The 24,384-nt window shown below is 35.4% G+C and overlaps 1 protein-coding gene across 6 annotated transcripts in view; it reads right to left on the reverse strand.

Annotated features, from left to right (window-relative positions):
• LOC139701040 (sentrin-specific protease 6-like) overlaps positions 1-18,690 on the reverse strand; it is a 64,370-nt gene extending 45,680 nt beyond the window's left edge. For 3 of the 6 annotated variants that reach the window (XM_071599606.1, XM_071599605.1, XM_071599603.1), the window contains exons 1-3: positions 18,619-18,674; positions 17,713-18,128; positions 1,076-1,999 (exon numbers count right to left, since the gene is read on the reverse strand). In XM_071599606.1, coding sequence (XP_071455707.1) covers positions 1,076-1,999; positions 17,713-17,981 — 1,193 coding nt within the window. In that variant the 5' untranslated portion in view covers positions 17,982-18,128; positions 18,619-18,674. Of the gene's footprint in view, positions 1-1,075; positions 2,000-3,121; positions 3,206-17,712; positions 18,528-18,618 lie in introns of those variants that run through there. The other 3 variants (XM_071599607.1, XM_071599608.1, XM_071599604.1) reach the window with 3 other exon arrangements.
• Positions 18,691-24,384: the final 5,694 nt, after the last annotated feature.

Genomic DNA, 24,384 nt, shown 5'->3' on the forward strand with positions numbered 1-24,384 from the left:
AACAGTTTCCCATGCTTTCCCATGACCTCTACATCATATTAGCCTGCATCTCAACATCAAACTTCTAAAAGTTTCATGGAGTTTCTGAATGGCACCCAAGCAGGAGTTTACTGTTCAAATTCTTGCTTGGATTGACACAAAATAGTAGAATGATATGGTCTTTTACTGGCTTCAGATCATGCATTCCATTATCCTCTGCTGTGGTGTACGTTCCCTTTGGCATCTTTTTCCTGAAAAGACCAATCCCATATTTATCCATAAGAGAAGGAACCTTACAACATCGTCGAGAATATGTAATTGTTGCATAGATATTATTGTGAATCTTATGATAGTCTTCTCCCTTTGAAGTATCTATTGCCTTAATTTTGTCCTTGTACTCAAGGATAGTGCATATCATTGACATCAACTGAATGAACATGCAAGCTAGATCAGGCATGCTTAGATCTCATCCTCCCTTTTCAACAATTTTCACTTTTCATTTCTCTGTTATTTTTATTCTCTCACGGCTGTCTCCTAGCAGCTTTTCTTCGTGGGCATTTTTAATACTATAAACAATACATTAGTACATTACATTTCTTACATAAATACCAAGATTTGAGCTGTATTAATTGAATAAAGGCTACAGAAATACATATTCAAAACAACACACTCGTAGAAATAGGGGAGTTTATTCTAAGATTCATAAGCAAGGGCAAGTTCCATCTTGTAAACTTAAATATTCAAAACTAGGCATTACATGGTTAATGCAAAATGTCCCAGTCATTACGTACAGGATGTATAAGATGGACATGATGTGCCTGAAACTGTTATGTCACAATCTATATAACCAGACATAGGTTTACACACTTGTATGCAAAAGAGAGCTAGAAGGTAGCAATCACACTTGAAATTACCTAACCTCAGTTATAACTTATTTCTCTTCAATAATAACTGTAAGAACATCCAACAAGCTCATTTAACAAGCAAAACAATGGAAATAAAATATTAATATTGCAACACTCCATAACTCTTAAGGTTTTATCAGCTGTTTAACCGACAAATCACTACAGCAAACGCCAAGAAAGTTATAACTCACCTGTTAGAACCTTGACGTATCAGCTGAGGAGGTTCCTGATCTTGATTAATGCTACCGTGCAGTGAATCATTCCTTACTAACAACAAATTCTGTTCCATAACATCCCTCCTTTGATCTAAAACTATCATTCTGCCAGGAGACACATTGTTAATAGTAGAGCGTTTCATAGCCCTAGGCGATGCACCTCCACGCTTTGGGGTTCTTTTCCCCAATTTTGGCGTGGACTTATTCAGCTGTACTGGGCTTTCCCCTCGTCCAATAGCTTTGACTGCCTGCATTACCGTGGCCTGTGATTGTGGCTGCATCTGGCGGTACTCTTGCAAAGATATTTTCCGACCGTTTGGAAGGGACACCTGCGTCGTTGACAATTGGCAGTTTGACTGGATTTGTTGCACAACAGAGGAAGGTGATACAGTCACACTTTGCTGGGGAACAGCCAATGTTATTAATTGGGTAGAAGGTATTTTGGTTTCAGCCTGAGAAGCCATTTGGTTAACACTGTTCTGAATCACCCGTACCTGAGAAGAGGATAACACTGACCCCTGAGAAACTTCCTCCAATTCCAATTGATCTTTTGATTCCAGGGATACATGATTTTCCTTATTCACAGTCAAAAGTTTTCCCATGGAAGTTGCATTTGCAACCTCCTCTGGAATCAACGACACACAACCAGTTTTTTGGGATGCATTCCCAACTACTCCAGTGGATTCACTCAACTCATTGACTTCCTCAGATGGAACACTAACATATGTCACTGGAACCACTGGTTGAGAAGGTGCTGTTGTAATGTATAATGTTTGGAGCTGTTTTGAAGGCAAGGAATTAGTGGAACTGACTTGCTGGTGACTTGTTTGCCTTCCGTCACTAGGTTGATTGCCTGAAGCTGAATTGCTTGTAGTGCCTAGGCCTTCAAGCATATAAATGCTGAAATTTGAAATACAAACCTATTAGACAGTAACAGCAAAGTCAAATATTACATGTGGAATTCAGTTTATATTAGGGGAATTTATATAGCACTCTTATACTAAAAGTAACTTTTAATAGATATAGTTAAATATGGAAACATTAACTGTACCTTGGCTTATCAGTGTTTTCATGGGACACTATAACTTAGAAATTCATACTGAAATATTTGCAACAGATCCACATAAATCAAAAGTGAACAAATTTCCATTGAATTTGAAAATCGATATTTATTATGGAAAATAAACTAAATATATTCAAACTTCTTTCTTTTGACCATATATTTTGTAAATATTCACTGAAAATTCTGAGGCAATATATTAACATAAATTTCAATCAATTTTGTTAAACAACCATTCTTAAGCCATTAAATCAGAATCAGTTTTAATCCTCCATCATTTGACTATTTATTAATTTTGGTATTTATGCCAAGATGACCTCTCAATTTAACGCAACTTAAATATAACATTAAGCAACTTTAAATTTGGTAGCATAAAATTTGTTAACCCAGATTACAGTGAAGCATTTGCTTCCTGCTAGTATTTCAAGGGTTACACAGCTCAACACTGTTCTGAATACCAAGATTATATGAAGTCGAAAAAACCTATGCAACAAATCGCCTACCATAAAAATGCAAAACTATGACAAACCTGACAGCTTTACAAACATGGAATACAAAGTCTCTCTTGAGATTCACATATTAGAAGATTGATGTGAGAAGAAATTATAGGAAAAAAGCCTAGATGTTTCAAATATATATTGCCTGAAAGAATTAATTCAAAATACATCAGTATGTGAATGCTTCATCTGCTCAAACTACAAGGAATAGCACAATATAGAAACTCTGAACTAAACCACTGTTAAGTGGGAATATTCAAACTCTATCCGAACAAAAATATATTAATACTTTTTCAGCTGATCACAAAATGGGATTCAAAAATTCAAATTGAAAATTTTTATGTGATATTTCACAGTCTGAATAAAATCAAGTTTTTATACATGCTTCCTGAGAAAAATAAGTAAATCATTTGAGGGAAACATTGTCAAATTAGTCAAGATGGTCAAGTGGACTAGTTTACCAACCTAACAGAAGTTTTTTCATATCCCCCATTGGGAAGGTGACTTCACAGCTTTTATATCAGCTCTTCCTAGTTGGCATTTGGTTCACTGGAAAAATGTGACTTTTTAAATCTTTGTCAATGCAAGTACTCAAATACCTGGACATTCCAACAAGGGAGGACAGGAAAAAGAGAGGTGATGACTGCCTCCTTTTTACTGAGGAGTCGGTTTACTAATTTTCTAAGGCTCATTTCTGGATTATTCCCAGATGTATGTGAATAGAAAAAGGGGTAATTCTGCCAGTGGACCAACATTGGTCCCAAGGAGGAAGAAGTGAAATTTTTTCATGGTAGAAAATTATTGCCTTCCAAAATCCACTCCTTGTCCTTATTCATAACGATCTTTGTGTTGCCTTGTCCAGCTAAAAAGGCAACGCAAAGAGGAAAGAGAACTAGGGTATATGGATTGCTATGCAAGTGGGTGAAGATTGACATCCTGAAACCTTTATAAGAGTTCAACAGGAATTTTATCTAATGAATGATACACAGATTCAGGTGCCAATTTCGTCTTTTGTTGTCAATTGAGTCTTTTGTCCAATTTGCAGGGATTGCTTGCCATTAAGATGTGTCAGGTCAATTGACTTATTTTAAGCATTAGGATGACTAATAAAATGGCCCTAATAAGTGTTTTATATTTACAGGCATTTTCAGCATAATATGTTATCGATGAAATGTGTCAATGCTGATGCAAACGATAGCCAAAGGCAATCAGCAATCTTATAATCAAGAAAATAATTGAGGTGCGGATACATGCAGGTGTGAAGATGTGCTGCCAGCCTTCCCCCTTAGACAAAAATAGGCAATCATGGCTACTGCAGGAATATTAAGTTTTCTGCAAACACTTTCACAAACAAAGCAGTGAAAAGCTTCTTCTCTCCAATACAGGGAGGGGCAGCATAATTTGCTGATTTAAATTGGGCACCAAAAAGCAAGGTTTACCCCTTAGAAAGGGATGGTTTCATTCATTTGGGTGCGTTGGGAAGTTAACCTCATGCATTGGGCAAAAGAACAGAATGTATTTTCCATTGAGGTTTACTTTTCTAATGGTCGCTCTATAATTGCCACCCAGCAAGCATTTTGCGGGCACTTCAGTATTGTCACCTAAACTCATGCTCCAGGCCGGCAATCAATTGTTACATGGGTAAACACATTCAGGGTAAATGGAAGCACAGACGAGAGAGGATCAGGGGTAGAATAGCCCGTGAGATCAGCCCAAAACATCAATACATTACAAGTCCATTTAGCAATCTCCTTGATACTCTGCACGCAAGCATATGGCTGCCCTGGGGATTTCTTATCATTCTGTTGGGTAGATTCTTCATGATGACCTCCATTTTCATCATTACAAAAATTTTTTATTTATTTATTGGCTTAATTGGGCGAGATTGAGACTAATAGTCCCTTCTTCCACCTAACCATTACATTACAGATATTATATTGCAGACAATTACATACAACCAAGCCCTAGATGGATGAAAATCTACCTATGTGGGAATCTAACCCGCGACCCTTGGGTTGGTCGGCAAGGACGTTACCCCGCCGCCACCAGGATGGCTGTGGCACAAGAAATACTACGAACATTTTTGCTGCTTGGCAAAGTGCATGTGAAGTGTTCCTAGAAACTTCGCCTCATGACACAATCATGTTCTTGAGTGGCAAGGCTAATTTTCATCTTTCTGGATGCATGGCAAATAAACATGCACTACAGGAGTGACAGCAATCCCAGAGCATTTCACAAGAGTCACCTTCATTGTGAACATGCAACTGTTTGGTGTGTACCATCATATGTAGGGATTATTGGTCCCTATTTTTGTTGAGAGAATGAAGTTGCAGTCACAGTGAATAAGAATCTCTATATAAACACGTTAAAAGATTTTATTCCGCCCAATCTTAACAAAATGTATGTTGGGAGATCGTAGTTTCAGCAGGATGGAGCCATAGCACACATGGTGCAAACTGTGTGGACCAATGCAATTTTTTAAATGTGTGAACTGAGATTTCCAATGTGAGGATGCCTCGATAGCTTAACTGGCTAAAGCACTCGACCTGATATTGAGGGATCTGGGTTTGAATCCCAGTCAAGGTGAATGATTTTTACACTCTGAAATTGTTGCTTTGAGTTGTAGAATATGACAAAAAAATTAAATGATTACCATAATATCCATAATATCTTGTTTTATTAGCCCATCAAATCAGCAAGTTATGCTTCCGCACCCCATAGATCTTAAACATGGTAAATATTGCAATAATGATTCTATAACGAAAAACAATTTGTATTTTTTAGTACCCCGCAAGCCAGTGCCAAGGTGTGTGACCGGGAATGAATACACACCAGAATAATTTTACCCACACATGATCCTAGTGCGGTTGGGCAATGTTATTCTGATTCCTTATCATTAGTGGAAAAAATGGCATTTTAAATCTGTTCTGCATTTAATCTCTCTCATTTTATTGATAAGATCTCGCCTACTGCAGCATGATGGGGGTAATAATACATTTTCAACATCATTGCTACAGAGAAGTCCTTCCAATTTATGCAAGAAATTTATTTAGTAATTTAACCTTTGTTTCGAGAGTCATTCTCAGCCTAGCTGCCCTAATGTTTTGGACAAGCTACGAAGTTTATCGAAACAACAATTTACAAATCTAGCTTTTCAACACTGTGTGCAATCCAATTCTGCAATCAATCCATCTTCATCAGAATTCCATACACTAGCAGCATATTCTAAATAAGGCCTAACCAGAGAAAGATAACATTTTTCTTTGACTTTTTTATCATATTTACAAAGCACTCTTCTAATATATCATAATTTTTTTGTTAGCTTGTCCACATATTTGCCATTAATGTTTCACTCAGGAGTAAGTGAGGGTAATGCCTAAGGTATTTAATTGAGTCTACAAATTCCATTTCAGTGTTCCCGAGCCTTGTGATCTAATTGTGATTTTTTAAATATGATTTTTAAATATGGTGTAATTTCTGATGTAAATTTGGATGGTGTTTATTAGGACACTTCGCCATCTATGACCACAGTTAGATATTGGTTCAACGAATTTAAATGAGGGCGAACATCTGTTTTTGATGAGGAGCGACCAGGATGCCCGGCAGATGTGGTTACCGAGGAAATCATTCAAGAAGTCCACGCCATGATTCTCGCTGATCGACGAACGAAAGTGCACAAAGTAGCAGAGGCCGTGGATGTGTCAACCGGAATGGCAATTAATATTTTACATGATAAGTTGGCGATGAAAAAATTGTCAGCCCGATGGGTGCCGCAATTGCTCTTGGTGGACAACAAGCTGATCCAGCTGTCAACTTCGAAGCAGTGTTTGCTGCAATTTAAGCAAGATCCGAAGGTGTTTTTACGTCGAGTTATCACTGTAGATGAAACCTGGATTCATCATTAAACATCAGAAACTAAGCAACAATCAAAACAATGGATTTCTCCCACTGAATCTGCTCCAAAGAAGGGAAAGATGGTCCGATCGGCCGAAAAGGTCATGGCGACAGTTTTTTTGGGATGCAAATGGCATTATCCTCATGGATTTTTTAGAAAAAGGAAGAAAGATCACTCGGAAATACTACAGTGAGTTTATTGGACCAGTTAAACAAAAACTTGAAGGAGACACAGCCGGATTTGGCGAAAAAGAAGGTGCTGTTTCACCACGATAACGCACCAGCACATTCATCTGGAGTTGTCGCCGCCAAACTGCATAAACTACATTATGAATTGCTGCTGCACCCCCCATATTCACCCGATCTGGCCCCCTGCGACTTTTTCTTACTCCCTAACACGAAGAAATGGCTCGCGGGAAAAAAATTAGCTCAAACGAGGAAGTTATCACCGAGACAGAGGCGTATTTTGGAGAGTTCTACAAATCTTATTTTTTGGAGGGGTTGAAAAAATGGCCAGAACGCTGAGAGAAGTAAGAAGAGAAGAAGAGGGACGATGTTGAAAAATAGAAAAAATGTTTTTGAAAAAATGGTTTCTTCATTTCTAACACAGGTACTTATTGAACCGTCCTCATAGTCCCTTCTTCAAACAAGTAAATTTATCTTTTATGCTTCTTATTTTTTACCCCATGTATTGAAAACTTAGCATTTACTGTCCTGTGGTCACTAATCCCTTTTATAGTTTCTCTCGTTAAAACACTTTTTCAGGTATGTTCATTGCTAACATATCAAGAATATTACTGCCCCTATTTGGTGAAGTGATTAGTTGATGCAACGAGTTCAACATAAAAGAATTCAATAGCGATTGGCAGATATATTTGCCTTTACCCCCATTTTAAAACTACATCTGCTCTAATCAATAGACAAGACATTGAAATCTCCACCAATTATAACGTCATGATCATTGTATTGGGATAAGAAAGCTTTGATTTGCTGATCTAATTCTGGTATTGAACTAACTTTGTAACCCAGTGGCCTGTAAAATGCAGAGACATAAATTCTTTTGCATTCAGAACTTTTAATTGAGCACCAAATGCTTTCCGAACTGTTACCTGGAACTACCTCAGTCCTGCTGACACAAGAATTTTTAACTGCAATAAAGACACCATGCTCAATTCTAGTTGCTCTGTCATTTCTATAAATGGAAAAGGATTTTGGAAAAAATTCACAATCAGCAATATCAGTGGATAACCAGCTTTCTCTTCCAATAATTATACCTGTGCCTGTGCATTGAATAAGGTGATAATATTCTGCGACTTTGGTTTTAAAACTTCGGCAATAAACTACCAACACAGATGTTTCCTTGACACTACAGATGTTTAAATTTTTAACGATTATTGTTTTCTTATTAATATTGAACCCCATATAAAATGTTACGTCTGATACTATCTGATTCATGTTAAATGAACTATTGTGTGCATCTCTAGCACTGACCCTCACTTCATTTGAAGCTAAATAATATGGCAAGGAAGACTTTAGAAACCCACTATTTGACCTACATATTGATCTACACTTTAATCTAAAAATTCCCTGCAGCACTCAAATCACCTATCCACTACACACCTGGTACCCTCAGGCATGTAGTGAACACCAGAACGGTTCAGGGGGTTCCTACATGATTGAATCACCAGCTGAAAGTTGACAAAGGACACCCGATAGCTCCGCAGAAACCACACACCCTCTGATTGATGTCTTCCACTTGGCTCCGAACTGGAGGTCCATAATCAATCCTCAGAACAAGGCTACAGATCGAAAGTGTCACATCAACCCCCTCGACACCACTCCCCCACTTTATTTCCTAGTTCAATTCCCTGGGGGAACGGTAAAGGTCTAAGAGCAGCCTAGTGTAGGTGATATTATTTTTTCGAATATGCCAAAGAAATAAGTTGCAAAATCACTCATGCCCAATGTAACATTAGAACTGCTGATCTTCATTTTGGACTGATGCTATAAAAGAGTATATTTCTCTTTAATAATTAGCCATATTTAACAGGAAGCCAAATGTGCATAAAAACATTTTTGCTAGAATGATTAATATTTTCAAATGTTTACAGTTCTTATTGATAATAACCAGGCAATGCCTTTTTGATGATTCTTTGCTAATTATTTCACCTAAGACCAAAGTGAAGATATGATTTAAAATTTGAACTTAGACTATTATTCAGTAAGGCCAACTTAAGAATACAGAAATGGAAATATAAAAAGAGTTGTTTATACATAATTATTGCTTAAGGTATAAAATATTTCATATGCTCAATAGTTGTTCAGCAAATCCTTACTACAAGGTTTGTATAATAAGTATCGGGAACCATTTAGGAAAAATGGATTTATTTGAGATATTGCTACAATGCCTCAAAATTCTTTTAAGTACATCCCTTGAGCAGCAACACACTTTTTCCAGTGGTTTTCTCACAACTTGAAGGCTCCCTGGTATGAGGATTTCAGAAGGTCTTTAAGGGTGCATGTGAAAACTTCTTTAAAGGTGGTCCTACCTACCATGGCGGTGTCCTTGGAGGGAGGATTTCACTTTTGGGAATAGAAAAGTGTACTGGTGCCCAGTCTGGGCTCATAGGTGACTGGAGAATCGTCAAAATGCCGTTGCAGAGTGTATGCAAGCAGACACTCGACTTTGCTTTGGGTCGTCCATCAAGACCCTTAGGACAAGTTTATTGTAGATCTTTCACATCACCAAATTTTCAGAGATAATGGTTGAGCCCTGTCACCTTATCAATGCCAATACGATTTGCAATCACCAGAAAACACATAGTGAACCACCCACATTTAGAGATGTAATCCTTCAGTATTGTTCCGGCATTTACAGTTTCTAAAATTTTGAAAAGCTTAATGTATTATTTGTTACAATGGTCAACCATAACGAAAATCTTCACAATTCACAAAATTCCAATAAATCATAAGTTGATGTTTTCTAACAAGATCTAAGAGTGTTATATTTCATTTTTTTAACCAATCCACAAAATTCTATTCTATTTTGTTAAAATATAAGATAATCACTATGTAGAATTTACTTTTTTAATATACTCTATGAAAGAAAACTTAGAATAATTTCATAATTTATCAAGTTTCAAGACAAGCTTTGAGAATTGAATCAATAAGGCAAGCATCATTATCAGATCGTGATGATACTTCAATAAAACTAGTGATATTTTATGCATAAATTGCAGAAATACATCAGATAATTTTTTTTAATTCTATCAATCTTTTCATTCAAATTTTTCAATTAGGAGGAATCTTTCCTATCAACTCTCATGATTGAATCCATGAATGAAAAATCAAAAATGTACATGATATGCTCATTGCATTTACTCACTTCATTTTCTCACTGAATTTGCAAAATCAAGAGCTACAGAAGAAATACTAGAACTGTAGTGAAACCATGAAATCTGTAAAATCCTGTCAAAAAAGAACAATATGCAGCAATTGTGGCCATATTATTCAGTACATTGGATCACCATAGCATACTGGATTTAATAAAATGGCAGTTTAATCGTGTAGAGAAAAATCTGTTATAGGAGTCGGCCACCATTCACATCACGAGTGTTATAACTTAAACATAAGAGAATTTTTTGATTCCCACCAAACAATTATCACTTCCTTTCATTGAATAAGATTCAAAACAAATTTGATAGGATACCCAACCATAAATTCAAATTAGGAACAGCTCTTTAAGTCTGGTAGAAATGAGTCATGGCCTAAATCTTCCTATCTTTCAAAATGTTGAAAGCATCTTCTTGCATATTTTACTTTAAGTCTTGCGTCTTACTCTACTACGTCGTCTCTTCTTTTTTAAGTTCCTTTCTCTTACAGTAATTATCAAAAGCATCTGCCAATGTATCAGGCAATGTGGGATTCCAAAAAGTACTGTGATAGCCATGATTTTTTAAATTCATCTTTCACTGCTTTTAAAAACTTGGCATGGATTAATGAATATTAGATCTAAACTAATACGTATGATTTTAAATTAGTTTTTATTATGTATATCGTAGTTATTTCAGTTGCTCATTGTTCTGCTAATTGGAACTTGAATCTAAACATAAAATGCCCAACTGTTAGTAATTAGTTTTATGTAAATGAGGAAAATTGCAAAAAGATTGTCTTAACCATTAATATGTTACTATTACTTGTACTATAGTATTATTTACACATAAAAACCCAACTTGATATTTTGCTGGCTATTGCCTTGTCCATGCTATCAGCCCAAATTATGCATGCACTGATGGTGATAATGAGGTTTCCTAATCCTCATAAATAACATTGTGATTCTGCTCACTGGACTTTTCCACCCAACTATTAGAAGTTATGCAAAATGTCCCACCAAAAATGTATGGCACATTAAGAATCTTGACTCCCCTTCCCTATCACACTGTGTACAATAAAACAAGTGTTATCATTCAATCATTATCGAATCACTATTACCATTTAACTAATCCAAAAAAGGCAAGTTTTTTATAAAATATTTCTTAAATGAGAAAATTAAATTAAATAAAAATTTCCAAAATTTATACCAAATTCTTTGAATTCCCTATGAGCTCTCTTGAGGAAATTTATTGTTGAGTTAACTCTTCACTAGCGTTTAGACTGCAGATTCTCTTGAGGTCAACAAACTAACAGGCCCCGAGACTGTCACATTATTGAAATACCGTAGCAACTCTATGTCACCGTCATGAACTATATATTTTAATTTATCAATTATCTTAGCATTTTTCCTATTAAATGAATATCAAACTAGAGCATTCCTAGCCACAAAACATGCAGAAAATCTCATATCATGAACCACAGGCAAATATCTGGTAATGCCCAACAATACCAAAACTCTGAATCTTTTTTAGTTAGTTAATTATCTATATTTCTGCAAAAGTAACAACCTATTTTTTTGAAAATGTGTAAATCTATCTGAACAGTAGGATTTTTCTCTCAACATATACTTCACTTTTAACATATCATCAATGCATAAATATAAGACAAAATGACATCATACTTTGATAGACGTGTTATGAACGATATTGGGATTCATTGATTTGATCCAAGTCAAGGATTAGAGATTCAAATAGAATCCTTTACCTAGAACATCAAATCCCAATATCAGGTCTTGCATATGACCTATGCTCTGTAACTGCACATATAGACATTGGTATAAGCAGACCAACAATAAAATTAGTACCATGTTTTTGTGTACCTAACATTGTGCATTATAAGTGAATAATTGCCTGAAGTTAAGTCAATAAAAACTAACATGCATGGACAACAATGACCTTATGCATTTAAGGATTAACAAAACTGTGATATAAAAAATCTTTCATTTTTTCGTAACTTAAAATGTAAATTGCATTCAACAGAAATATGTAAATTAAATAGTAATGGAAATTCAAAATTAAAGGCCCCTCAGATTAGAGATTTAATGAACACTGAGGATTTGATTCGGATTAGTCAAATCTTGGATTCAGCCCATTCCTAACAATTATACTCCAATGGTATGTCATGCCTTTTTGCAATGGTTAGCCAAAGTAAGTGTATCCATAAATGCCTCTAAATGTTTAGTCATTACAAATTCCAAAGAAACTGCGGGAGATGCTGCAAAAGTAACTTTTTACGGAGTCATCCGCTCATGTGCATTTCAATGTAACAATTTCAGAGATTAAAAATTATTCACCTTGACTGGGATTGGAACCCAGATCCCTCAATATCCGGTCGAGTGCTTTAGCCACTTAAGCTATCGAGGCAAAATTTCAAGAGGACGTCTCGATAGCTTAAGTGGCTAAAGCACTCGACCGGATATTGAGGGATCTGGGTTCGAATCCCAGTCAAGGCGAATAATTTTTAATCACTGAAATTGTTACATTGAAATGCACATTAGTGGATGATTCCGTAAAAAGTTACTTTTGCGGCATCTCCCACAGTTTCTTTGGAATTTGACAAGGTATAAACACCATAAGTGTTTAACAGTTGGCTTTAACCTTGTGGACTGTGGTGCGTCGCGCACATATAGGAATGCCTGTGACGTATGTACGGTATTTCGTCACATCTTGTTCCTTTAAAAGCCCCAAAATTTCAGTTTAAGAGGATGCCTTGATAGCTTAACTGGCTAAAGAACTCGACTGGATATTGAGGGATCTGGGTTCGAATCCCAGTCGAGGCGAACGATTTTTAATCTCTGAAATTGTTGCATTGAGAAGTTTAGTCATTACTTTTGCATAAGTAAATATTCTCACTCCCAACAAATTAAGATAACTCTATGGAGCATATTAAGGCCTCAATTTTAACCAACTGCATTTCTATTTTTATTTGATTGGCTAGATGAACATTAAATAACAATTGACAATTTGTTCACATTAATATCTAATTAGCAGCAAATAATTCAGGCTAGTTTATAAACTGAATCTGATACTTCAAGTTAAGATTCATTAAAATATTTTTTGTTGAATTCTGGTTCCCTGAACTAGTTATCTATATTCTTAACATATGAAACACTGCAAATTAGCTAAAATAAAACCTAAATTTGGGCCTAGGTCAGTAATAATATCAGGATGAGTGAATTCCAGATTTGATCAGAAAAACACTGCTTTCCAATCTGCCCCACTTGTAATAGAAAAATTTGCTTTTCCAGATATAACTACCCAGACTTCAACCTATTCATGCTTTGTTCTTTGGGTATTTCCACAAGTTTGTAAAAATGCATGCATTTTGGAAAAAGATGTTCAATAAGTCCATTGAGATCAACAGATAGTTCACCAAATTACCAGACATAGGATTTCCAAAATTATTGGCTCCATGGAATAACAAGAATCTCAACCCACACTACTACCCCATCTCATATCTCAATTAGCATTTAATATAAAGAGATTCTCACAACCCTATAAAATGGACTGTAGCCCTCGGCTTGCTAAATCTGAGCACTCCTAAATGAATGCTAAAACTTAAAAGCAATAGATAAGGAACTCCTTGTTATAAAAATGTCAGACATATTTGTATTTTCATTATTTATTAAAGAGATGTTCACCGACTTCATGGGTGTAATAAATTGACTGCCTATATTGGATAATATCATTAATTACCTTAAGGCCTTAGACCTAATCAAACTTTTCTTTAAGTTATGAGCAACTCAATTATGGATCTCAAATCTTCATATAAGGTAACACCAGCATTTTTTTGCCATGAAATATAAATTATGATCAAGGCATGATCATGCTAATAGAAGTACTGTGCTATATCAGGTCTTACTAGAATTTCTCACAACATTCGACTACTCAGCGCACAAGATTGAGAACACATTTTAAATGTTTCCATCAAAAAACATACAAGTTGATCATTCAGAGAGGGCATCAGAAAGGAATACTGTTCCTTTAACTTTTGACAATGTTTTCCAATTTAGAACCAAAGATAGAAAGAAATGAGTATTTTAACTATTGACATAAAATATTTCTAGAGCCTGTACTTCATATTTCTCTTAGGTTTAATCAGGGAGGATAGTGCAATTCCAGATTTAACTCACATTCCATAGGAAGAAGTCAGGTAGGATATGAAATTTCAAACCAAGCCCGCAAGGACTGTAATGAGCCCATCATGGATGTGGGTACTAAGAAAGATCCTTAATTAAGGTCAAAGATAATTTTCAATTTAACATGCACTTCAAAGCCTTCTCTGATATAGCAATTTTTCAATTGTTAACTATTATAGAACAGAATTAAAAACTATTAAAACGTTTTAAATCAGATTATTTTTGTCAAAAAGCACAACAAACAAATAGATGCCACATAGTAAGTTTTCATATGAACTATTTTGGAGAAAAACAATTAGGAACAAGAAACTTCAAGTTCATCTCAAATGCAATTACAACACTGAACAAATCAAAAACACATTAAACGAAAAAATATAAATTATACAGAAATCAGCTACCAATATATTTTCAATCAAAAATACATTACAGCTATGGAAATGGGTGGATCAAGCTTTATCAAATGATATGCAAACATTAATAAAAAATGAAAGGCTATGATAACAATACCAAATAAGACCTTTAAGAATAACCCAGTACCAGTGACTTAACTATTTACCCAGAAGAGAAATGGAATTCTATTCAAAGCAGTATTTTTTGTGACACTACATTCCTTGCTTAACACCAAAGCTATAATTTTAGTATCACTCTTTAGTAAACAATCTTTATGATTGGGCAGTAAATGCACCTTCTACCAGTAATCAGCACATGATTAGAAAAGCCAGGAAATCGATGCCTTTGTTTCCTTAGAGGATTTTGACAAAGTCTTTAAAATAATGGGTAATAAGTTAGTGCAAGCATTTAGAATAAAATAACACATTAAGGAATATTCAAAACATGCAAACCTACAACATGAATCAATATTGCAAAAAAGAGAGCAGACAATGAAGAGTCCCGATGGATGATAGGCAAGGGAGTCAGGCAGACTGTGTAGCCACTGTATCTCTGAAAAACACAGTGCACGTTTCTTCCATGTGCTTTGGAATTGACTATGTATATTTTGTATAGATCATTTTGTATCATCCTCCATCACTGCAGAACCCCCCAATATCATAAATGCCAGTTCTGATTTATTGTATCAAACCATGTAATGTCTGGATACACATTGGCCTATTGGATACACAACCTGACCTTGCAACTTAAAGGAACATCTTTCTCATCAGAATCCTTGATTCTCATATCATGTTCCATATTAGAACTTAAAATTACAGACATTTTCTTATTTCCCCATTTTCTCAGGTTGACTGGATACTCGGGCAGTGGGGTCTATGATTAATGGATCATTTTCAATTTTATACAGAAACAAGGGCACAATCAACATGGGAAGGATTGAGGGCTTGAGTGAAAGATGGAAGAGCAGAGTTTATCAGTTGGTTTGTGCCTTTAGTCATTCAAACTTCAATTAAGTAACTGCATTGAAGAAATGATACAAACTGTATGGGACGAAGGTAAAATATAATGAAAATGAGAGCATCAAAATTCTCTCAAAGTAAAAAGGATGAATATGTATGAGCAAACAGAAAAACCCATAGTACTGAATAGTGTACATATTGGGCAAAAACAGTAGTTAGAACACCAATAAAAGAATGGCAAACAATTCATTTACAGAAAAATAAAATGATGATATTGACCCTGAAGAGAAATGATGGCAAGGTGATAATGTTCTCATAGTAGAAGCCATAGATAGGGACTGATTCATCATTTCATAGTCAGACTCCGATACTTGGGTCTTTGAGGAAAAGAGGCTCATATACTGGAATGCTGTCATGGAAAAGGACACAAAATATCAGCTGACTAACAAAATATGCTAGATATGAAGGGAAGGGAAGAGCATTGTTGATTTTAACAAGTTTTTCGTGAAACTTAAAGAGAGTCTATGAAGAATAAACCAACCTATTATGGAATGGATTAAACAAATTTGAGAAAATGTCTTTCAGCCAGGCAAAACAAGTCACTTGTGCAAACGAGTTATATATATTATAATTTTATTTATTTATCCCCTTTGACAGCAGAAGAGGCTGGAAGAAGCCATCTTCTGCTAACATTGGGGCCACCCTTTGATTCTAAAACATCCATGAGATTGCTATTTAAAAATTCTGACAGCACTTATCCAGGAAATGGGAGTGAAATGAGCACTATAATTACTAAGATTCTTAACTAAGGGACCTGAGAAAAAGTTTGGCTTTCTCCTACCTTCTAAAAACAAAACTGTTCAAAATACCAGTGCACCTGTTACAAAACATCTAGTCAAAATGTCTACTTATATTTACCGAAATGCCTGTGGACTCCCAAAGCTAAATTTTTCTCTCTTCTCCACTTCTTTGAAAAAACCATCCCTTTTTAAATACTTTACTAGATATTGTTTAAGGTACATTAGACTTGATTCTTCAAGTCATGATTGCAAAATGTTAATATTATTTCATTACCAGCCAAACAATGATATCATTTAGACCATACTTTTAATGGTTTTGTGACGCATGGAAAAGTATTCACAATGAATGAAACAAATAAAAACTGTTTAGGATAATTTTCATAGCGTGATACATACAAGTGTATGAATACATATATAATTTATACAGCATTTTTGCACATCACAAATAAACATAACAACAAGGCATTTCACCCACTATGTTTCAAAATTTATGCCACCAAAAACTAGACCTAGATGGTAGAACATTGAAAAAATGTATAATATATAATAGCATTGGAGTGCCAATACAGTGCTGCAATTAAGTAATCGAAACTGTACAATTGGTAGAGCGCCAATTTTCTATTTCACTGTGTGTAAAGTAAGGCAAGTATCTGCAGCCTTTTGTTACTTTGCATTATTACCAGAGGGAAGTTCACAATGACTTGGCTCAGACATCACAACTCTTGTTAAGTAATCTTGGATGAGCACAATTAAACAAAGGAGCAGGGAAATCTCCTGCAGCAGTAAATATTGCACGTGTGCCTATTTTCAGGCTACCATTCAAAAAATTCAACAGTCCTTGGTGTCAGAAAAGTTCAATGGCAAATTCACATAACAATTTGACTCAGACTACCTTGCTTTCTCGAATTAGCAACCCAATTTTTGGGTACCAAGCATATGAAATATCTTCCATGCATGTAATAATGTAAAATATATCTGGAAACAAATTATAAATGCATTCATACATTTGATTACAAAAATCTCGGGGTGCTTCGAGGTTATGACCCAAAAAAGTTCAATAACTAATAAAAAATATGATAATGCGAATGCCCAACACCTTAATATTTAAATACAGAATTTCCCTCCATTGGATTAAACAGAAAACAAATTCCATTCCATTAATAGCATGTTCAACTGAGAGAAAACAAGATGAAGAATGCTTGCGAGGCTGTCAATAGTTTCATAGCCATTAGAAAAGGAACCATTCAGAATTACCACGAAGAGGAATTAAATATTCATGCACTGATGACTAAAAACGGGGCAGCAGTGTTTTCAATTCGGATTAACAATGTGTCTACATGTAACATTTAAACATGCTTATTACTGCCATATAAATCAGATCGATCCACTTCAATATTGCCAATTCAACTTAAATTTTTCAAGATATTATAGTTGTGTACTTACTTATTTGGCCCTTGATTGACATCCTTGACCGAAAAGCAGTACTGTCCATTCAAGCTCTCTGCTTTTACCACAGATATGCAATCGTTAGCGCTAGCACCCTGCCTTACTTCATCTTGAACTTGCAAATTGTTTAATTGTTGGTTATTAAGAGTCAGCTCCTGACCGTGGGAAACTATTGTATAATGCAGATTTTCTTCCCCTGTCATTGACGATAAATCTGGGAAAAGCTGCTTCAGCTGATCGAATGAAATCTGGTAATACTGCGCCATTGTTTCATTATTTAAGTCTCCAACTCAATGTTACTTCAAAGTAGTGCTTTCCATTCCATTAACTATGTTTTGACCAGTGCCATTCTGTGGAAATTGGCCATGTTATTTTTTCATCAATGTAATATCTCGCTCCTCATGTTGGACATACTGAAATTGAGGCATACAATGAGCATACCAAAGCCACAATTAGATGCGAATTCATTCCAAGATTTAATAAATAGCTGCAGGGTACGGCAATTCGTCCGATAACTGCATTTAAAAAATGTCATGGAGTAGCTGTAACTACTTTGACAAACTTATCGCTCAACGGTCAACACGGCCACAGATGTATAAACATAAAACACAGCAGGTAAAAGCCCGGCGTAGAAATTAATCGTCATTTAGGTTATCTACTGATATTATACGAACATTGCTGAAATTATTCCTAAAATAAAGGATCGGGAAATAACTCTACAACACCGTAACAATAAGGGGTCGATCGTCTTCTTAAAGAGCACACATACAAACCTCCCCGAAGGATCAACAAGACCTTTATTTCAACGAAATATTTGCTACATACTTAGTTCTAAAAATGTAAAATTTTCAATGAGCTAAGAAAAACTCTTTAACGAACCCTAACAAAACCTCTAAACATTACCTCAAATACCAATTGGAAGGCGATCATGGATGCCAATGCGACTCCGTGAAGTCTTCGTAGAGTTAATATAAATTACACAATTTATTTATATTTGATAAGTATTTTTCGATTAAAGTATTTTCAATTTATAAAATAAGAATAAATTCACCTCCATTTGTCCATAATTACGCGGAGAAGTAATAAATTCAATTCTTTCAAAAAATATTTAAATCGAAAATATAAATCGAATGTCGACAGGTAGGTATTCGCCCGGGAAAATTAACTTTGATTATCGAATTAACTTATAAGTAAATGAAAGGACTAAGTTTGTAGTTTCATTTCGTGTGGAACTACAAAGTTAGTCCTTTCATTTATTTATAATGAATCGTTTCCATAAAGTTGCGCCAGAAACCATTAATTTAATTAACTTATGATCATTTCATTATTAGTTTTCATTTAAATATCATTTAACTTATTTTTATGGGTATAATTGAGCACAGAAGTATCATAAAATTAATTACTCAATAAGTCAATGAAACATTATTGAAATCTATTTTTTATAAAATGCCAATTATACTTGGAAAAGTATCACCAAACAATTTTATTTTAGCTCCACCTTGAAAAAACAGTGGAAAATGGGAGCGAAATTATATTTTCGAATGCTTCAAGTTAGGCACCCTATCTATATCCATGGCCAGAAGGGCTCACCCACTCATCGATCCCATTCATACCGCAACCATCCCTCAAAATGATTAAGCCTACTTATTTACACCAAGTCTCAGGAAATTTCCTTAGACCCTTCAACTCTGAAGAAATTATTCACTGGTAATGGATTTTTCTCTTTCTTAGATGATGTTTTTTTAATAAGTTCAACATTCTTATTGGGGAATTCTCAGATGCTTTTAATTAAAATTAATTCATTGTTATATATTGTAATGTAACGGCTGCTTGTTGTTTAGAGTTAAAACTTAGTACCAGCGTAAATGTCAACGAAAAGCAATAATTGTACTGTGAATAGAAGTGGAATTCAATATGGTGAAGCAATGATGCAATACAATTTGATCAGGCATTAAAAGATAAGATTATATTGGCATTAACAAATGAATTATGGTTGCTATGAGCTAAGGGCAGTCTCTGAATCAAAGGATGCACTGAAACATGAGAATGCCTTAAATATACGATTATATCAACATTGGCGAATGATTTGATTTACTATTTGAAAAAACAAAATATATGGAATTGGCAAATGCTAGTTTAGAGGTGTTGAATATTTCATGATGGTTCCATTTATATGCCCATAAACTAGATGCCAGTATTGTATCCTCACCAAGAAGCCAGTCAGTCAGCTGGTGAACTGATGAAAAACAAATTTGATGTCCTTGCAAAAACTCTTATGGGTGAAGGGAATTTAGTGGGTATATAAGTAATCTCTAATCTGGGGCACATCATCCTCATTAAGTCAAGTATTTTTAGTTCATAAAAAACAGTAAGACTCATATATAATCAACCTAATTATGCACATTGTTGACCTCCTTTTAAATATTTGTGAATATTTACTGTACCTTGTGTATATATCTGTCATGCAGTGACTTATGCTAAGATAAACAAACGGTACTTTACAAGGAATGACAGTTATCACAGTTACAATTCCAGAAGATACCAAGATATACATGTGAAAACATCAAACCTGTCTATGGTAGCTACAGGACCAACATCAATGTTGTCCATATTTTTAACAATCTGCCTAGCTATTTAAGAAATAAGACCAGAATTTCAATTTTCAAAATAACCTATTACCATATCAGGTTGATGAGTGTTATTATCAAGGCACATGAAAATTTATGTAAAACCTAAGTGTTGACCTGACATAACTGTACTTCTATTTGGAAATAATGTGATCTATATCTAATTGACGTATCATATACACCTGTCATACATTCCCAATAATGTACACTGTGAGCTGGACAAGTAAATATATTATATTATACCATTAAAGATAAAATCTACTTCTACATGCTGAAGTGAATCCCATGCTTTCAAGAACTTCCAGCATGGAAAGTGTCAAATCTCACAAGAGTCAGCAGAGCTTTAAACACAACTCCTGTTGAGAATGAAAATAATCCCTAAACAATGTTGATAGGTGACTTCATGATCAGATACATAAACATAGGAAACTCCCTTTAAAAAGTATACACTGGAATAAAAGGGAGCAACTAAACACCAAAATTGAGGAAATGAACAGAATACCTGCTCATCTTGATGCTATTGTTCTGCATGTAACCACAAGTGGTGTTAAAAAGGTAAGTTCCACAGAGGAGGTAATGGATGATGTTAACCACCCTTCCTATATACACCACTAATAGGAAATTGCCTAACACAGGTATTATTATAAATTGTATATGTGTATTGCATAAATTGTATGAGTGCATTGCATGAGGTTTGACTATAGTCTTTCTACCACTGGGAAGGCCTAACTTTCACTTTGTTTAATGGTTACAGACAAACCTTATCTCTTGGTTAGATCTTAAATTCCTTCTGTTTCGCTACTGCTGGGTGTGTGTTGCATGGAGAGAGTGTGCACGAGTGGACTTCTTCTTTTTGGAGTACTTATTCCTTTGGCGCACTTTCCTTCTTCACGTAAGCGTACTGAATTTTATTTTTTTAATGGCTGTGCGCCACTTAAACACGCTCGCCTTGCAAGTTAATGGGAAGGCAAAGCCCCATTCCTCATTGGAGGCATACCTCTACATGTTAGAGACACTGGGCCTCAAACTCAAAGAGATAGTGGGGATCCAATTTAGATTCAATCACTATTTGACATTCTTGAAGTTGGCTACTGAAGCCACAATGACTAGGATTTGAGACAATACTCCACAAAAACTACCCCCTGGCCACCTCCTGGCCCGTGATGGCCCCCATTAGTGCTCTCTCGAAGAAGGCTTTCCTTGGAATGCTGCCGAAATACCCGCTCTTTGTGGAGACCACAGCTAGCTCTTCCTCTTTGGACGAGGTCAGGGGGAAGGATGCGGCAACATGCCTTGCCCTCACTCATCAACCTGTCGGATGAGGCATCCTGGGAAGGGTGAACCACTCATTGCCCGGGGACGAGTCTCAATCGGAGCGATATAAGCTAAGACCAGAACTCTTGACTTCTTCCATGGTTGAAAAGTTTTTTTTTTGCAGAATGACTGTGCTATCATCGATATTTTCTTACAATAAATAATGTTCCATTGCAAATTAAAATTTTCTTCCTATTGTCACTTTGTTTTCCTTTCTATGTTTCCACAGTATTAATGGTCACAGATATCTTTACATGTCTGCTTATATGTGTATATATGTGTGCTCAGAAAAAAAAATATATATATATATGTATGTATGTATGTATGTTCCCGGGCAAGGCACTCTGGGCACCTGCAGCTCCACCCAAGCTTCGTGATTTTTCGGGTACCAGGTCTTCCTGGGAAACCATAACCGGCACAGGGAAAGGAACTGGCCCCCCTACCCTGATGTTTGAATATTCACACGCCGTATAGGGCTTAGTACTGGGTGAACTCTGTCATCACCTACCAAACCGACCTTCGGGTTGATTACTGTGTTTATGGTTTTTTATATTTATGTAGGCACATGTATTTGGTATATATAGTATATTATGTATGTATCTATATATGTATATACTTTTACAAAGGAAAAACATTATGTTCAGATAATCTGTGAACTGACATTATACATGATGCAAACACAAACTCTTTAACATTCTGGACCAAATAAAATGATTTATATCATAGCTTAAGTGGTTAAGAGCATCGGCTTGAAAAGTTGAAGATCTGTGGTTCAAGTCCCAGTCAAGGAAACTTTTTTGTGTTTGTGATCTACTCGATTCCACCATCCCCACCACTCCTGTTTTCATCTTTTATGTGTGTTCACAACCTTTTTCCTTATATCTTTATCCATGTGAAAGTAATTAGTAACTATACTTTTACTATTTTAAATGTGGCAAATAATAATTCAACTGCTCAATAAATATGATAATTTTATTAAATTTGTCTTCACTTTTAAACAACAAAACATATAACCTTTTCTTAATACCTCCAACTCCCAACATTTTATTGAAATGTTGCATCATTAACATTCCTCCTCCTGTGTGCAATCTTGCATGTGTTGCTTTGCCAATTGTGGGTTAGTATAACTGATCATCTTAAGAATTGAGCAGGGACAAGAACTCCAAATGTGAGAAGTGAATGAGCATGTGGTCCAGCAAGGATTTCTCTTATCTCTGCCTTAGTCAGTTACCCCAATGATTCCCCTCCTTTCTTCTTCTTCCATGCCCACTTTCCCTTTCCCATTTACCCTGCTCTTTCATGCAACTGGGCTTTGGTTTCATCTTAAAAAATATTGTACAAAGGCTGTGCAGAAAGTCACCTCCGTTTTTGTGTAGCGTGAGAGGTAGTGGAGCTGAATGGTCGCTATATTGATGCACAGAGGCGATCAGTATGCCTTGAGCTAGTGCTTGGAAGGTTGTGCCACTTATCGTTTGTTTACGGTAGCAAGTCAAAATGAACAATACAATTGAAATTCCCACCAAATGTGAAGTTCGTTCAGTGATAAGGTTTTTATGGGTAAAAAAAATTCAAAGCTGTTGACATTCTTTGGGAAATTTGTACTCTGTAAGGGCAAAATGTGATGAGTGACAAGAGTTGTGCATCAGTGTTCTAATTCGTTTTTGAGTAAACACACATGTCTATGATGATGACAGAAGTGACCACCAGTCTGTGGTTAACAGTGAAAAGCACCCGAAAATTGGTGACAAAGTTTGTGAAAACGGATGTTTTATGATAACTGAAATCTTCAGATGGTTTTCCACAAATTTCTACCAATCTGTTGCATGGGAGCGCGATTGAAAAGTTAGGCTATAACTGTTTAGTGCTCATCTTGATGAGGAACTTCAAGATGCCATAAAGAGTTGGCTGTGATCTCAGGTGGTAGAATTATATGCTGAAGTAATTGGAAGACTAGTTAAGAGATATGACAAATGTTTAAATGCTTGGCGAATATGTATAAAAATAGTAGAGATATGTAGTTTTGAGATGAAAAATAATAAGTTTTCTCTAACTATTCCAGTGTATTTTTAAAGTAAAATGGTGGTTACTTTCTGGACAGCCCTCATAGGATAGGAGCTTTCGATTGTTGTTGATATCAGTATGCTTGTGTGTTTTTTTAAATTCTGCCATTATTACTTTCCACATGAACAAAACAAAAAATTTTATATCTATGGCATTGAATGTCTACTTTTTTTTGAGCTGTGTTGAATTGGCAATATCTGTAATGATTCTGCATTAAGTCAATGAATAAAGGCATTAAATTTCAAGAACTGCTGTAAAAGTCTGCTAAGCCAAATTCATAATGAAGGATATGAAGTTGCCTTTGTGACAAAAATGTAACTATTTCTATTTAGCACAATAAAAGATTCAAGACTAAAGAGACTAGATGCTTTACAGATGAACCAGATGCTGAGGGTATCACTTCTTCATCAGTTCCCTGGAAGCTCAGATGACCAGAGTCAAGGATGCTGATATGGAAGTGTTTTAAGTTGGCCATGCTATTACCTACCCCAGCTTTGGGAATTTATTGCTCCCCTCACAGATGAGGGACAAGACCAGATTATGCAATTATTTTGGGATACACAACACCCACTTAAATCATATGAAGTAAATAAATTATGAGGTTCCAGTGTAGTCAATGAACAACAAAACTTTCATATGTAACATTGAAAACACAATTCTGAATATT

Source organism: Hetaerina americana, unplaced genomic scaffold (assembly GCF_022747635.1).
Source record: "Hetaerina americana unplaced genomic scaffold, ioHetAmer1.1.p SCAF_11, whole genome shotgun sequence".
Classification (NCBI taxonomy): domain Eukaryota; kingdom Metazoa; phylum Arthropoda; class Insecta; order Odonata; family Calopterygidae; genus Hetaerina; species Hetaerina americana.